At 41.6% G+C, this 15,463-nt stretch overlaps 1 protein-coding gene across 17 annotated transcripts in view; it reads right to left on the reverse strand.

Annotated features, from left to right (window-relative positions):
* The window catches only part of ptprk (protein tyrosine phosphatase receptor type K), a 142,327-nt gene extending 127,156 nt beyond the window's left edge, over positions 1-15,171 (reverse strand). For 10 of the 17 annotated variants that reach the window (XM_074684885.1, XM_074684884.1, XM_074684881.1 and 7 more), the window contains exons 1-2: positions 14,850-15,170; positions 8,541-8,564 (exon numbers count right to left, since the gene is read on the reverse strand). In XM_074684885.1, coding sequence (XP_074540986.1) covers positions 8,541-8,564; positions 14,850-14,937 — 112 coding nt within the window. In that variant the 5' untranslated portion in view covers positions 14,938-15,170. Of the gene's footprint in view, positions 1-8,540; positions 8,565-14,849 lie in introns of all 17 variants that reach the window. The other 7 variants (XM_074684874.1, XM_074684870.1, XM_074684878.1 and 4 more) reach the window with 2 other exon arrangements.
* Between the last annotated feature and the right edge of the window lie 292 nt (positions 15,172-15,463).

Here is a 15,463-nt window from a genome sequence, read left to right on the forward strand (position 1 = left end):
GGGAGAAAAGGGGCATTAGAGGAGAACAAGTAGGGGGGAAAGGAGTACAGGAGAATGGGGGAGGGTTTGATAAACACTGTGTTGCTGTGTTTGGGTTAGTGGGCTATAAATTCCAAAGACGAGGGAGGGAAAGTGACTCAAGGGGGGGAAGAGGTAGAACAAAAGTTAAGAAGGTTGGAGGGAGAGAAAGGAGTCATAATTGGAAATGTTTGGAGAAATCAGAGGGAGTAGTAAGACTTCACATGACACGGTGGAGTCTGCACAGCGTCAACATCGCAGAGATGCGTGTGTACGTGTGTGTGTGTGTGGAGGAGAGGGGGCTGCACAAGTGAGCATCAACTTAAAAAAAATCAAATACCTTCACAATAAGAATCTCCGGCTACCTGCCAACGAAAACCTAACATGCCCTATTTTGGTGTTTTCCTTGGTTCACATGTTGCTCTGCAGTCGGGCGTCCGTGGGGAGTTTTTCTGCTGCTTCTTATCACTTCTAGAGGAAAGGACGCACCATTTGCACCAGTTATAAGAACATTGTAGTTTCTCTTATCTGTGTGGCAGAACTCTTGCTCTGTGTTTCCCACAAGGATTTATTCAGCGTCGCTCTTTACAAAGCAGAAAGGCCTTGGGGAAATGCAGCCTCAGTAGGTGTCCACACCCTTAAATCTATTGAAACCCTTGAAAAAACTATTGTTTGGTTCCATGAATGCAAGGAAATAAATCTGCCCAATGTCTGGAGGTATTAAGTTACACGCAGCCCTGGCCTCTCTGCTGCTGCATATTCAAACTGAGCAAGTGACATACTGTGATGTTTACACATCACTAGTGATCTCTTAGTAATCCCTTATTCAAAACTAGCAGGCTCTGAAATGAGAGGAATAATTCCAGTGAAGGAAGTTTATACATTTTTCTTGAAATTGTCTATAAGGCTGTGCTCACCTGAGTTGGACAAATAATCTGGTATTCTCTAAAGTTTTGGTCTTTCAGGTGAAACTGCTTCTTGACTTTCTTTGGACAGTGTGTCCTTGGTACGTGGCAGTGAATAACAGTAGTTCAGTGCTTTATAACTTTACTTTTTGATAGAAAAATGCTAAGGTTACTGTCAGTTTTCCTCCACATCATTGTCTAATCCTTTTTACTGGCTATAAAATCTTTTATTTGAAAGCCAACATGTGCAGCTATTCCAGCAGTTCATCGATCTAAAACTTAAAGATAATTTGTTCGATTTCAGTACAGACAAAAAGAAAAAAAAATGCAAACAGAGAAGCAGAGGCAGAAAACGTTGGATTGGATTTGTTTGAAAGCTGGGGATTTCAACTATCAGATCAGAGCTGGTCTGAACATTTTTGTAATTGATCAGTATATCAGTTGATAGCCATCATTAAGCACAACTTTCAGCTAAATGCAAATGCATTAGTATAACTAAGCAGTCCAGGTTCCTCCAAACTCAAACAGAGGGAAAAATGAGCAGACACAGTCTCGTTAACGTTTAATGTTTATGTTTGTGGTCCTGCTGCTGGGTTCCAACATCATGAGTCACACACTCTTCTTGTGTGAGATGCATTAACTGAGTCAAACAAAATGAGCTGAAGACTTACTTTAACTGTTACTTTTCTAAAAACTTTAAGTTTATATTGTGCTTAAACATGAGATAAGTACTTGGTATCCTTATAAACTGGAGTGATATGAGGGGCCAGAATGCCAGTCTGAACATCCCTCGTAATGTGATTATGAAAACATTTGGTGATTTCTTTTAGTTTGATCAAATGATCTGTTCAAAGTGATACCTTGGGATGGAACAAGTTGGGTCCTATCGCAAGGTTTAGGGCAGAAATTACCCCTACAGCAGTGTTTTTGTGCAGCAGAAGCCCAGGGCGCTCGCACCAAACACCCCCTCCCTGCTCCTCTGCTGGTTTCCTCTGCATTCAGACGGGGCCAATTTTTACTTGACCAAAAACACAAATAAATGGACTCCCACCGAAAAAATCTGATATCGGTCTGCATTCACGCTTTATTTAGAGAATTTTCAGCGCGTTACTTTCGCACAAAAACACCGCTAAATAAGGCTCCAGGTCCATTCAAAATCTAAAAACTGCCTTCTTTTCTAAACATTTTTGCCCCAGACAGACACTAAAGATCTTCCTCCTTAGCTTTTCCAAGACTAAGTCATTGGGAAAACCAGCAACACCAGCCTTCAGTTGTACTTGAAAGGTAATGTCCAAATGCCAAGCTGGTCTTGCGTCCTTCCAATCTACAGGTTATATTCTAGTTTATTAACACACAGCCAACACTGAACTTTATCTCCTTCTTTTGCATAGAAATATCCCCATTGCTCCTACAAGATGCCGTGTGTCATCTGTGCTTGTTTACATCAGAGTAGTAGAGCATTACAGTAGAAAGGACCATATTAGTTAAAGTAGGGACGTCCTAGTCAGCATTTTTGGCCCCTGATTTGATTTTTCAGTAGCTTCTGAGGATATCTGTTAAGTGCTGATCTGGTATTTGAGTTTCCCACGAAAAGAGTTCCACAAAAGATAAGAAAGTGAAGTTGCACTTTTTTTGTTTTGTGTTTTTTCAGGGATGAATGAAAATAATTTACATTTAAGAACACTGATTTTACACGCTTGCCAAGATGAAAGCTGCAAACTTGTGTGCATGCAATACAGTATTATTTAGCTGCTATTTCAAAATGAAGAATGAATCTACTGTTTACCCAAACAATCAACCATCTTTAGGCGTCTGTTGTCATTTCCAAGTACTTCATTATAAGAATCACCTTTTTGGCTTTTCTGGGGGTTACTCAGTGGACAGTGAGGGAACCTCATTCAAGGTTAGGTTCATTAAACTGATCCAGAATTTAAATGTTTTATGATAAAAGTATTTGAAAAGTTCAGCAATAAATTGTGTACGTGTAATGTGTACGTACTTATCAAAGAAGCTTGGGGCAGTCTGAAGTAGAGGCTGTTACATTTTGGGATAAGTCATCAAAAGCTTCTCTTGTCCTTCACTTCCTTTCTAACATTTCTTTGATTTCTCTGTCGCTGTCGCTGTCGTCATGAACTTTTTGAAGCTGTTATTTAAAGCAAAAACAGTTATATAATGTGGTTTTACGCACTCATACATCGCTGTTAAACCAGCTCCGTGTTGGACAGACACTGTCTCAGCAGGACCAGGCAGAAAAGTGACAGACAGATGTTCAACATTCAAATGTCTGTCTGCGGACTCCCACACACCGCCTGTCTGTTAGAGTGATTGACTGAAGGTGCTCGACACCAGCACGCCGTGCTGCCAGACTGACCATGTGTCTGAAGTCATGTAGTCTGGAGACACACACACTCTAGAGACGGACGGACAAAAGAGCGATTATGGTGGAGGACAGATTGATAAAAAGCAGCATTACATCATTTAGAGGAAAAAGATAACTGTGGAAGATTTAAATCTCTGCTTACACAGAGAGTGGAGCAGCTTCACGGTGATTTGAAGATACGGGGCCTGGGGATGGAGATGATAATCTTAATGGACTGGTCATCTGTCTGTTAGCCCCCGATTCACACACACACACAGAAAAGGGGTTTATATCTCGAAAGCTTTCCACTGCTTTCTACTGAAATCAGCTTAAAGAGCAGAGGAGAGTTATTAGAAAGGACTGTAGGAACTGTAAAAATAGTGTCCTTTTTCCTATCAGGGTATACATACTGTGCCTGTAAGTCCTCCAGGCTTTTAACACGAGGCTTCACACAGAGATCAGGATGAGAGCTGGTATGGTATACTGCACAGGGATTGCTTATGGCTACTTCTGTGTATATGTGTGTGTGTGGTGCAGCTTTATGACAGATGTCTTCTTAACTGGACTAATGGAAAACACTTCAGCCACTGCCCATAGCCACACATACACACACACACACACACACACACAGGAACACCCACATAACAGCCCTGTGGCGATGTCTGTGAACCCAATCCACCTGAAGGCCAACGTAAAGAGGCGCCATCTTTTAGAAACACATGAAAAAAAAACACTCTTTGCTGTCAAGTTCACTCACACAACATCAAACCCGTGGCCTTCAGTGGAGTGACAAACAAAGCACCTTCCAATGTCTCCTGACACTGAAAAGACAAGCCCTTATCTTAATTTGTCCAAAGTGTCTCTTAAGGAGCTTCGACTGTGACTAAAATAGCCGGAGCAGGGACACAAAAAGGCGCACGCCTCCGAAAATGAAACAGACTTCTGATTGCTTTTGAAAATCTACTTTTAAACATCATCTTTTGGACAGTGGATAGGAGAGGGAGACGATTGTGTGATCATGTGGCGCACTTCCCAGGACAGATTTGAAGCGAGGATGCTGAATTTAGCAACATGAATTCCCCAAAACTCTTGTATTTTTGTCTTTAGTGGTTTGGCTTGAGCTGGTTTTGGCAACGTGTGCTAAACACTCGGGACGATAGATGAGTTTGTTACAGCAGAGAGAAGAAAACAGGGAAATGACTGTAAAGTTTTTGCTGCTCATGCTGGGACTGGATCAGAGTTATGATCAACGTTCACTTGAGTTTCCTGACCTTTGTAACAAAATGGGTTTAATTTTATTAGTCAGAGCCTATTTATTCAAACTGTAGCTGTTTACTTTGGATAAGAGGAACAACTTCTACCTTAAACACTGGAATAAACAAGCACAAAACATTTCTCTCAGAGAATTTCTGCTCCATCAACCAGCTGTATAACCCAAAGATGCTGCTGTGCTGATGCTAACTCTGTTCACCAGAAGGTATCTGAAGCCACTTTAGATGAGCCTCAGCCAAAATAAAGGCTTTGCATCACTTTTAAAACTGTGCAAGGAAATTAGCTCTTTGCAACTCTTTAAAAACCATCAGAGAATCTGGATCCAATTTTTAAATGCTCTATAAATTCAACTTTTTGGGCTGACAAAAAAATTTAAATAGCTCCTCGAAGAAGAAAAGACAAGCTTCACAGGGATATTAGGGGTATTACGGTACTGCATCCATGAGCAATGACGTTCCAATCACAGGAAAAAGTTGTCGCAAGCTGTTCTCATTACTGTAACTCTTTACCCATGTGTGCAAGCAAAAAAATTCAAGCCGCTCCTGAGAGAAGAGAACAAGAGCTCTCTGCAGGACAAAATAACTGTGTGATTCTTGGGTATAAAGGGTTAAAATCAATTTTGTCTGTAAATTTAATGGACCAAAATAAAGCTTGTCACATTTTGAATCCTCTCTTCTTCATTTCCAAACTACCAGAAAAAAAAAAATCAAACCCGATGAAGCGAAGGTTGTTTCAGTTCCAAACACATCCTCTCTCTGTCTCCTGGACTGAGCCGGGCGTATTGTAATGAGATATGTTGTTGCTGAGGTAGAACCTGCCAAAACCATTTTCAAGAACCTGTCCTGCTTAATGCGAACTGACAGTGTTTCTGCCCTGCTGGGCTTTCATTAGGCCTCTATTATTTCTGTATTAAATACTGTGTGTTTTGGAGCACGCCTGTGTTGGACTCCCACATTAACAACAGAAAACAGAAAAAATCTTTCCCTTTTCTTTGTTTTTTTTGCCTGCGGGTGAAACTAACTGAGGATTCTGATTGGGTTTGATTTTTGTAAATAAAAATGAAAACATAATTTAGCTTGGGTTTTGTCAAAGCCAGTGGGACGCCTCACTCTACAGTCGCACACAGTGATAGCTTAGTAAGTCTCTGCAGTGTACAGCGTCTATTTACTAACCTGTCACTTTTACACAAGAAAAAAACAACACCACCACACCCTTATTAACAACCATCCGCTGTGAGAGTGTGTGTGTGAAAGAGGGACGAACAGGGGGGTGTTAGAGGAAAGGTGTGAGACGGAGAGAGAGGATGTGAGGAAGCTGAAGTGGACAGTTATGGGAAGAGAAAGACGAGCGTTCGGGGACAAAGTAACCGAGAAGTCGTTCATTAAAAACCTGACTCAACTGAACAAACAGCACCTGGAAACTTCAAACCTGCCCACAGCTGCCTGTCTGTCAGACAGACGGAGACGAAGAGAAGAGGAGACACACACACACACACACACACACACACACACACACACACACACACACACACACACACACACACACACACACACAGACACACACACACACACACACACAAACACGTTAACACACAGACAAATGGCAAATAGATTTACTGACTGCCAGGCTGGCAGAGTCACAAAGGCGGATGGACAGCAAACAGGTGCCAAAGCACTACGAGTATCTCAAGCATTCATTAAAGGGATTATTTCCAGCAGAAGACAACAACAACTTGTAAAAATGACCTGAAAAATTCTTTGAACAATTAGTTCAGCAATTATATTCCTGCAGGTCTGTTAAAGCCTGAAACATAACAAACCAAAATGTAACAAAGACCCAAAATGTAATAACATTTTGCCCAAAATGTAACAGCTTGTTACATAGAGATTTCAATTGCCTGCTTCAATGCAATTCCTTCCCTGTATAACACCAGGAGTAGTGGCATGATATCAAAGGGGCTGTTTACACCACAATGTTTCACCCAAGATCGCAAAAGAAATAAAAGAAATAAATAACCTGCGTTTACATGGAAACACTGAGGAACTGAGAAATGGTGTAGTTTGCATGTCAGGCCTGTAGTTGGCGATACACAGAAGCATCTTTTAGTAGTCATCTGAAGCAGAGGTGGGCTGATTCTTTCTGCACATTTTGTTGAAAGGCAGTCAGCAGATTCAGCAGGTTCAGAAGCACGAGCTCAACATGATAGCCTGTCAGTGTTACTGTTGATGTTGTCCAGCCAATGCCAATTTAAGTTGCCACAATAAAAGTGTCACACTCAAAGTGTGATGTCAGCGATTCCACGGAAAACCCCTGCTTGTTGTTTACATGGAAATATAAAAATTCCACTCTGCAGGCCATTTTCAAGTTTCCCTTTAAGGTCGGCCTAAACGCTCTTTCTATGTAAATGAGAGGCCAAGACGCAAAAATACCTTAGGATTTCATCCTTATCTAAACTTTTCCAGAGTTTTTTTTATACATTTCAAAACACAACACAATAAAAAACATGTTTACAGCGTCTCTACATATCATCAGAACTGAGATGTGACGTGTAACCAGAATTGGTTAACGCACATCTCCAGTGTCTAAACTGACATAGGCTCCAAGACATGATCATAATACACAAAAGTGAATGAGAGTTAGTAAAGACATGTTAGCTCAAAGGTTAAATGACAATACATGGACCTCTTTGGGATGCACAGTATCACTGATACATACGTCAGTTTTTGCACACATGATGAAGACACTTTTGCCAACAAGTTTCCATGTGTTGGCTGCATGGAACAGATGAATCTACCAGTGAAAAGACAGTGGAAACATTCCTGAATGTCAAATTCTAATAAATAATATTTGTTATTTCTGAAGAGTCAGATATTTAGGTGAATGGACTTAGTTTTTTTTGTAATGAAGAAAAAGTGTAGATAGATATCTGTTGGTGTTAGTTTCTCTACCAGTACAAAATGAAAATATTAGAATATCAACAAAACTCCAATGCTGTGCATCCCAAAACCTACTACATCCTTATGCCTGATGTCAAGTCCTTGACTGATCCTTACAGATGGTTAACACTGGACTCACACCAGATCCATCTCTGATACGTCTCGGCTCTGTGGCAGTTTGGCACTTGACTGAACTAGGTTTGCTACATTTTCCACCTCAATGAGGAGTCCTGAAAGTCAACCAGATCTTAGTGTTCTTGCAATGACTAACTTCCTGTCCTGCTCGATCTACTCTGTGCACACTGATGCTCCATTGCTTGGCAAAATACGGTGTCCTGTGTATCTGAGTGGAGTATGGCTGCGGCTATCAAATATTTTAGTATTCGAGTATTCTAGTGAAAATCCCATCGATTGAACAGTTATTTTTCAAATGAAAATTATCTCTTTAAGAAATAGAACTTTCTGATACAGCATGTCAATAAGAGCACTTGCATTGGTAGCTCCAAAATTTGTAAACACACTTTGACACATTTTTTGTGCCTTGTACATCTCTTCAAATGTTGCGGACCCAAATGGCACCCGTTTCGTAGAATGACCCATTAGTCTCCAAACTCCAGAAAAGAAGCTAGATTTGTTGCTATTTTGTATAAGAGGTAGCTTGAGGGGTCTGAAAACTCTTAATATGGCCTCAGCTCTATTTGAAATACCACTCTTTGATCTTCTCTCAAATTAAACGATTCCTCGAGGCGTAGAAAATTTCTCGAGTATTTTTTGTAATCGAGTACCTCGAATCATTCAAGGAATCGTTTCAGCTCTAGAGTAGAGCAGATATGAATTAACACAATGACTAGACTAGAGACCTATCAGATCTAGTGCCGTAACAGAGCCAAGACAGAATCAGATGGGGATCTGGTGAGATTTAGCCGTTAGACTTTTAACTAACTTCATGATGACAACACCAAACTCTGTGACAATGATAACGATGACGATGATGATGAGGATGACTATAAAACATGAAGCTCAGCTCTTGGCTGGCCACTTGTAACTCACCCTTCTCAGCGCGCCCCATGTGAGCTGCGTGCAATAGAAGAAAAGCAGAGAATAAGGAGAGAGAATTAGATCAGAATGCATGCAAAGGAGTAAAGTCACATCAGATTTAACAACCCCAAGGAAGAAAAGAGACAGAGGATGAAGAATCAAAGGCAAAGTTCAACAAAGCAAAAGAAGGAAGGTAATATCGCACTCTAAGCACGTTGTTCTGACTTCACATCTCACTTCTGAACACACACCTGTAGATCAATCTGTCCGAGGTAAACTTTTATCTTGCATATGTTCATTTATGCAAATTCTTTGACCAACAGACGCCTGACCCCAACCTTTCCCCTCTGCTTCACCTCACCCTCATGGAAACCCTAAAAATAATCATTTTCCCAAAACTGTCGTCACCTGTCACCACTTGTTTCAATCACACACACACACACGCACGCACCAGTCACATCTTCATTATATATATTATATCATCACAACTGGTGCTGAAGCTGCTCACATCTGCCTGTGTGTGTGTGTGTGTAACAGCAAGAGAGAGTGTGTGTGAACTGTAATGTAATTAATCAGCTGAGAGTGTTGATTACTTAATCTGTCATTAGCCAACCATGTGTGTAAGTGTGTGTGTGTATGTGTGTGCGTGTGGGGCAGCAGGGTGTTTCAAAGCCCCCTTGTACCGACAGCTGTGACCAGAGCCAAACGGGGCCGAGCTGAGATTGATGATAGCGGACTAATAACCATCACTCATCGGGGATGTGATATTTCAGGGATTGGGGGATTTGTTTTGGATGTGCCGCCTTCCTTCATTTCCAATGAGACTCCAACACTTTCATGGTTCACTTCCTGCTTTGGCGACTGATGATGTGAGCACAGCATGTACCAGTATCTAAAGGTTAATCCTAAATTTAACATTAAGGAGAGTGGTATGGAAAGATTGAAGCAGACACTGATAGCTAAAACAATTTACTGTTGATAACAGCTTGCTTGGACTAAGGATACAGTGTTTCTTCCTCTTATGTCAAGATACGAATGAACATATAGCTCTCCTCAGGTCGGGTCTACATGTGTCTCATTGTTTTCCCATTAAGGTGGTCAGTCTGTCAGTCAGGATCAAATTATTAAGGTCTGGGTAAACAGTGTGAACATTTACCAAAAATATCTATCCCGTCTTTGTTTTCTATTACTTCAAAATGAACACCAGCTGTTTTCAATAGTTGGCTGGATAAAAAGCTTCAGTTTTGAGACGTTCCAGTTAGAACCCGGCCGATTAATCGGTTGGGCCGATTATGCCTGTCATCGATTAATCAACATCGACCAAAATGTAGCCTAAAAAATTTTGCTCCGCGGAGATTCTGTCACTCCTGTTCCTTTGTGTTAGTGTGTTGGGCTGCACACCGCCTGACTGCCCGCCCCCTCCGTCCACCATTATGAAATGTAAGACTATAATACAGCGTTTTAACGTTGTGTAAGTTGCTTATTGTGTGCTTACATTTTTATTTTTTTCTACTTACTGTGTTTAAAGTTTGACTTCTTTATTTTTTTATTGTTTGCAGCTTATCCTTATTTATCATTGGTTTACACTACAGTTCTTATGTTGACAGTTTTACAATTAAAGTGCCTCGTTTTAATTTAATAGTGTTCTGTCTCTGTCTTGAATTATATGGGTGTTAAAAGGATTTGTGTTCATATACAGTACATATCCTGTGTATATCAATGATTTTTTATATATGTATCAGCTGATATATTGGGTATCAGTCAATATATTAGATATCGGCTTTTTTTTGCCCACAGTATTGGTATCTGCATCAGCCCCAAAAATCCCATATTGGTCGGGCTCTAGTTCCAGTGTTCTCTAACCCTTTTCTTACTTATGGATGTGTTTTAAAGTCTTGAATCCAGAGCTTTAATTAAGCTTTGCTAAGATTTTGCCCAGTGGCCAAGTGTGGTATTACTGAAAAAGCCCTCATTATGTCTGTTTGCTGTTGTAGTCGAGTTAAATTTGATGGTTTTTTTGGTCACCGTTTGTTTTATCTTGAAAGTCACAGGGTGTTTTTTAGGTGGTTTTTGTGCACAATCCTACTCACTCTGCTTCTTTGAGAATTGGTGATTCACGGCTCCAGCATTCAGCATTTTTGTTATGCTGACGACTATTTGAATTTTGTAAAAAAAAAAAAAATAATAAAGACATAAAAAGCTGTAAAAAAAAATAATAAAAAAAGTTATATGTGATTTTGTCCAAGGTTTGATTTTTTTTATTTAAAACCTTTGATGTGTAACCAGAAATCCCCAGCACTGAAAATGAGGCCAATGCAGAAGTGCAAAAGTACTGCAGTTCCTCAAGAGTCCACTTGAGGATTGCTGCAAATGCAAGGAATCCCCATTAGGTCTTGTATAAATTTTGCTAATTGTTTCATTCATGGCAACCGTGAGACCTGGTTTATACTTCTGCGTGGACTCTGCGCCACAGCTACGTTGAAGTGGCTAGGACACTGAAATACTCCTCTTGAACACTAGCTGGCAGTGTGAAATCTATAATGTTTTATTGCCATTTTAGTAGAAGTTTGTGCTGCTTGATCCTTTAAGATTATCTAACCTTAACATCTTCCTCAAGAGCAACTTGTTGTAAAACAGCTCCTGCACAGTGCGGTGCCTCAGTCACGTCACTTTCTCCCTTTTTCTCCAGCAACAGCGCGAGGCTAAGAGGCCGTGTGTCGCTAATCCATATTCAGTACAACACATCTACACATACACATACACACGTGCAGAGTCTAATGAGAGATTAGCTAATGAATTCTCTCAACAGATTAATTTCATTTCACACACACACGCTTGTGTGCGCAGACTTCATCCCTAAACGAGGGAAGAAATGAGCCAGTTACTTTCAAAGAGATGGATTCCACATATCTATCACTAAACTGAAACCCGTGGAAACAGTTTGGCTCTGTGCAAAGCGGCGTTTGATTTGAAGAGAAGACATTAGGATGGATCTGAAGGACAGCGGGCTGAGGCATTACTTTTAACAAGAAAATAAATAAAAAGGCCTTTGATTTGGCACCATTTTACATGGCAGGAGTAGAATGAGGAGACAAACGAGAGGCAAACATCTTTGTAGTACTGTACTCTGTGGGGCTTAAAAGCATCAGCCTCCCTCTTTCTCTTCAAGAGACAGCAACACACATGACACAAACACTTGCTGCGTGCACACACAAGATATGACAGAAACACACAGGCACACACTCCCTCCTGCCGTTTTCACAGTCTCTTGAGTGGAGGAGATGCCCACGGCCAAAAACCAATGGTTGCATTTCTCGTTTTTCTCCCCTCCTCCTCCTTTCACACTTTCACTCCTCTTCTGTCGTCTTTCTCTAGGAAAACACACATTTTAATTTCCTCTTTCAAAACGGAGCTGAAAAGTAATTATAATTAAACCAACTTGGTCTTAATGTTCAAAATACTCCAATAATTTAGAGTTATAATTAAAGCAGCTCAGATGTGGTGTTTGGTGGCAGCAGCAGCCTCTTAATTTGTCTGCAGACACTAATGGAAACTATTATTTCACTTCATTAAGATTAAAGACGCCGGGAATGTGTGTCACAGCTCCGTCAGAGAGGAGACAGATTTTGAAAGTTGTCATATTAACAAAAGCTCACTTTCTTCCAGCGTTGGTAAAGTCGACGAGGCGTTCACACGTTCACATTTATTACGATGACTTTGAAAGTGATGGACCAAAAACAACACAGGCACAGATAAGAGGAGACAAATTCACACCAACGCCAGGATTCATGGTTTGACTTTCCAAATGGAGCAGTGATAAAGTTGGACCGTTTCAGGGAAAAAGCGTCTGAACAAACTCAATGTGACTTTGTGGAAATATGACAGACACTCTTTAAATCCTCCGCTGAATGCTCTCATCCTCGCCTGTGATATTAGAGTGCTCCTAACCCTGCACCACAGAACACGTCCCTCCTGTGATTCCCCTCATTATTGACTTCTGCTTTTAATAATCACCACTTTTCTCAGAGACCGGCTGCATTTATGATCCGCTCATTAACCCTATCAGCCTCCACTGTTAGATGAAGCACTGCTGGGATCAAATAAAAGGGATGAATTAGACTGTTTTGCTCACGAATGCAAGTTCTTGTTTTGTGTGCAATAAATGAAAAGACGGCTCTGTAAATCAGGATTCCCAGGGAGCGCAGGAAAGGGCACTGCAATTAACTCATTTATCCAAAGAAAGTGGGTTGTTTCTTTGCAATTAAAGAAACATTTTGGTTTGATCTGATTCTCTACATGTACAGAATATATTGTCTTTTTATTCTGCACATAACTAACTGTAAGCCTACCGCTTTAACCCCTTCTCCACATCACTGATAGCCCACCTCCCGCCCTGCGTAAGGGGGCCTCTGGTCAGTAGTATTTACTTGCAAATTAACAGCACTCAAATTCCCAAAGAGGCCTCAAAGAAATTCCACACATTTGTTACCCCAGAGGGCCAAATGGCCACATGGGAGGGAGAGAGGGGGGTTGTAATGGGGTATGATAAGGGTGGGGGCTATAAAACGTTCACAGATGAAGTTGCAATTAATGAGTGTTTCCCATGAAAAACATTTGCAGTGAATAGTCTGCATTAAAGCAAAGTTTCCGTTGCTGTTTCTGCACACTTTGCATGTCTTCCTCTCACAGCCTTTATGTGGTTTTAGTCAGACTTTGGAGTTCAGCTGTCGAACAGCTGTGGAAGTGTTTCTGTTTCGCAGTCTGTGTTGGAGTTCAGACACGAGCAACGCGGAAATAAAAGGTGCCAGACGCACAGACACAGAGAGAGGTAAGGAGAGCTGCCTGCGCGGAGATCCAAAGAGCGCAGAGAAAAGAGAGAAGCCCCCTGTGCCACCTACAAACAACAGTTTCACCACCTCTTAAGAGTTTATTTAGCGGGAAATCTACATCGACACGGCATCAAACAGCATCGTAGCAGCTTTTTCTTTCCTCATCAGAGCGCGCTCGCTTTTCTGCAGACGAAACGGGAAGAATCCAGGGACCCTTTGCGATGCAGCTCACAATCTAAAGACGGTCCAGGGACATCCTCGCGTCCAGGAAGGCTTTGCATGCATCGCAGGTCATATGTAAAAGAGTTTAACGAAACAATCTTCATGCACAAGCTTGCACTGGCTACCTCGAGTTCAGGTTTCACCTTGCTCTCCTGCAGATTGTGTCTTAAACCCGATGTGAACACCCCCCAAAAATCTCTTTACACACATAAGAGGAGTAAAAGATCATCATCTCTCTTTTTTATAGCTCTCAAAGTTAGGCTCACTTCATCAAACAGGCGATCAGCGCCCGGGTTGTATCCTCAACCATTCGGCTCCTGTGCATGCAGCGCGAACAAAGTTGCAATAAATGAGGATCACCTGCGCTGCAGAACACAAAACACGTCCTAAATGACCCACAGCCACCCCAAAAACACCGCAAAAGATGGAAAATGACTTCTTCGTGATAACATAATTGTGATTTTGGACGTCAGGGTAGTAAGGAGTTGCTGTTTAATACTGCAAATGCAGGGACGATGTGATTCAAACACCATCAAATATGTGATTACAGTGATAACTTGTCCAATATAAGCCACAAGGGTGAAAACGTGTGGATATTACAGTTATTACAGGGTGAGCTCCGCGCACAGTAACTTTTTCTTCATTCATGCGCTTTACGCGAAGCTGCACGGCGAGAGATGATTCTCCTGCACTGTTTTCAAAGCTTTCCACTTTGCCTACAACTCACACTTTTAACAGGTAATGCAACATGCAAAATGTCAGCTGACGTGCTCTTTTGCTGCAAGTTTACAAAGGGTATTGCATTGTTTGTTTCTGTATTCAAATCTTCAGCTCGGTGTCCAAAGCCCGGACAAACTTGATTTTAAACCTTCGAGACTGATTTCACAATTCAAGTATTAAGTCAGAAGCGTATTAGTCATAGGTGTCGGTAAGTTCAACCTACTTGGCAAACAAACTGACTACAAACAAGAGCCGACAGTCTCACACAAGCTGGGAGAGCTCGGATCTCAGCTCGGGCGCACCGTAAGAAACGTCCACATTTCGACAGTGAGGGGGAAAAAAGCACCAATTGGTACAAATCAGCACCAAAATCTTCAACACCAGCGCGAGGGAGCATGTTTGAGCACAGTGGTGAACTTTTCCACAACACCTCAACACACCTGTCAGGAATTCACACGCGAACACAGAAGGAAAATGTGGTCCAAAGTTTCATTTCAGCGCACAGTACATCAGTTTACATCCATATACTGTCTCCTCTTTCCGGGCTTACCTGTGGGTATCTGAGCGGACACATTTCCAACGGTCGAGAGGAGAAAGAGGAAGAGGAGTCCCGGGAATACAGAGAAAAGTGTATCCATGTTTCAAACGTGGCCGTTCGTTGAGTCCGTAACAGTTTTTCTCTCCCCGTTAAAAGTTTTCTTCCTCCTCCGAGTCTCTCCGTCTTCACCTCCGTCTTCTTTAATGTTGTCTTTTTTCGATATTATTCCTCCTGTTGTTGTGAATTCAGCCGCCCCATTCTCTCCGTGCTCCGGTTTCTCTCTCGCGGACACGACTTTGTTTCACGCGGAGAGTGAGGGAGCGCAGCAAGCGAGAGTCGGCGAGTGCGCGAGGGAGGGAGGGAGAGCGGAGAGAGTGTGTGACGTCACGAGGCAGGAGTTGATTGAAAGGGAGAAAAAAAAAAACAGGGACTTACAAAAATAAGTGACAAAACCCGCATTTCCTGTTCAGGTTTCAAAACATAACCTTCGTCCAAAATATTATTTCAACGGATTCATTCTCACGTGTTCAAAAACGTTTCCCGTCAGTGATGGAGCAGAACAACAACAATCAAATAACTAACTAACTGTGTGACAGTATCAAACTGCAATTCAGGCAGTATTTAGA

The sequence above is a fragment of the Halichoeres trimaculatus genome, unplaced genomic scaffold (assembly GCF_033239565.1).
Source record: "Halichoeres trimaculatus isolate MK-OKI-2021-1 unplaced genomic scaffold, fHalTri1.1 fHalTri1_scaffold_13, whole genome shotgun sequence".
NCBI lineage: Eukaryota > Metazoa > Chordata > Actinopteri > Labriformes > Labridae > Halichoeres > Halichoeres trimaculatus.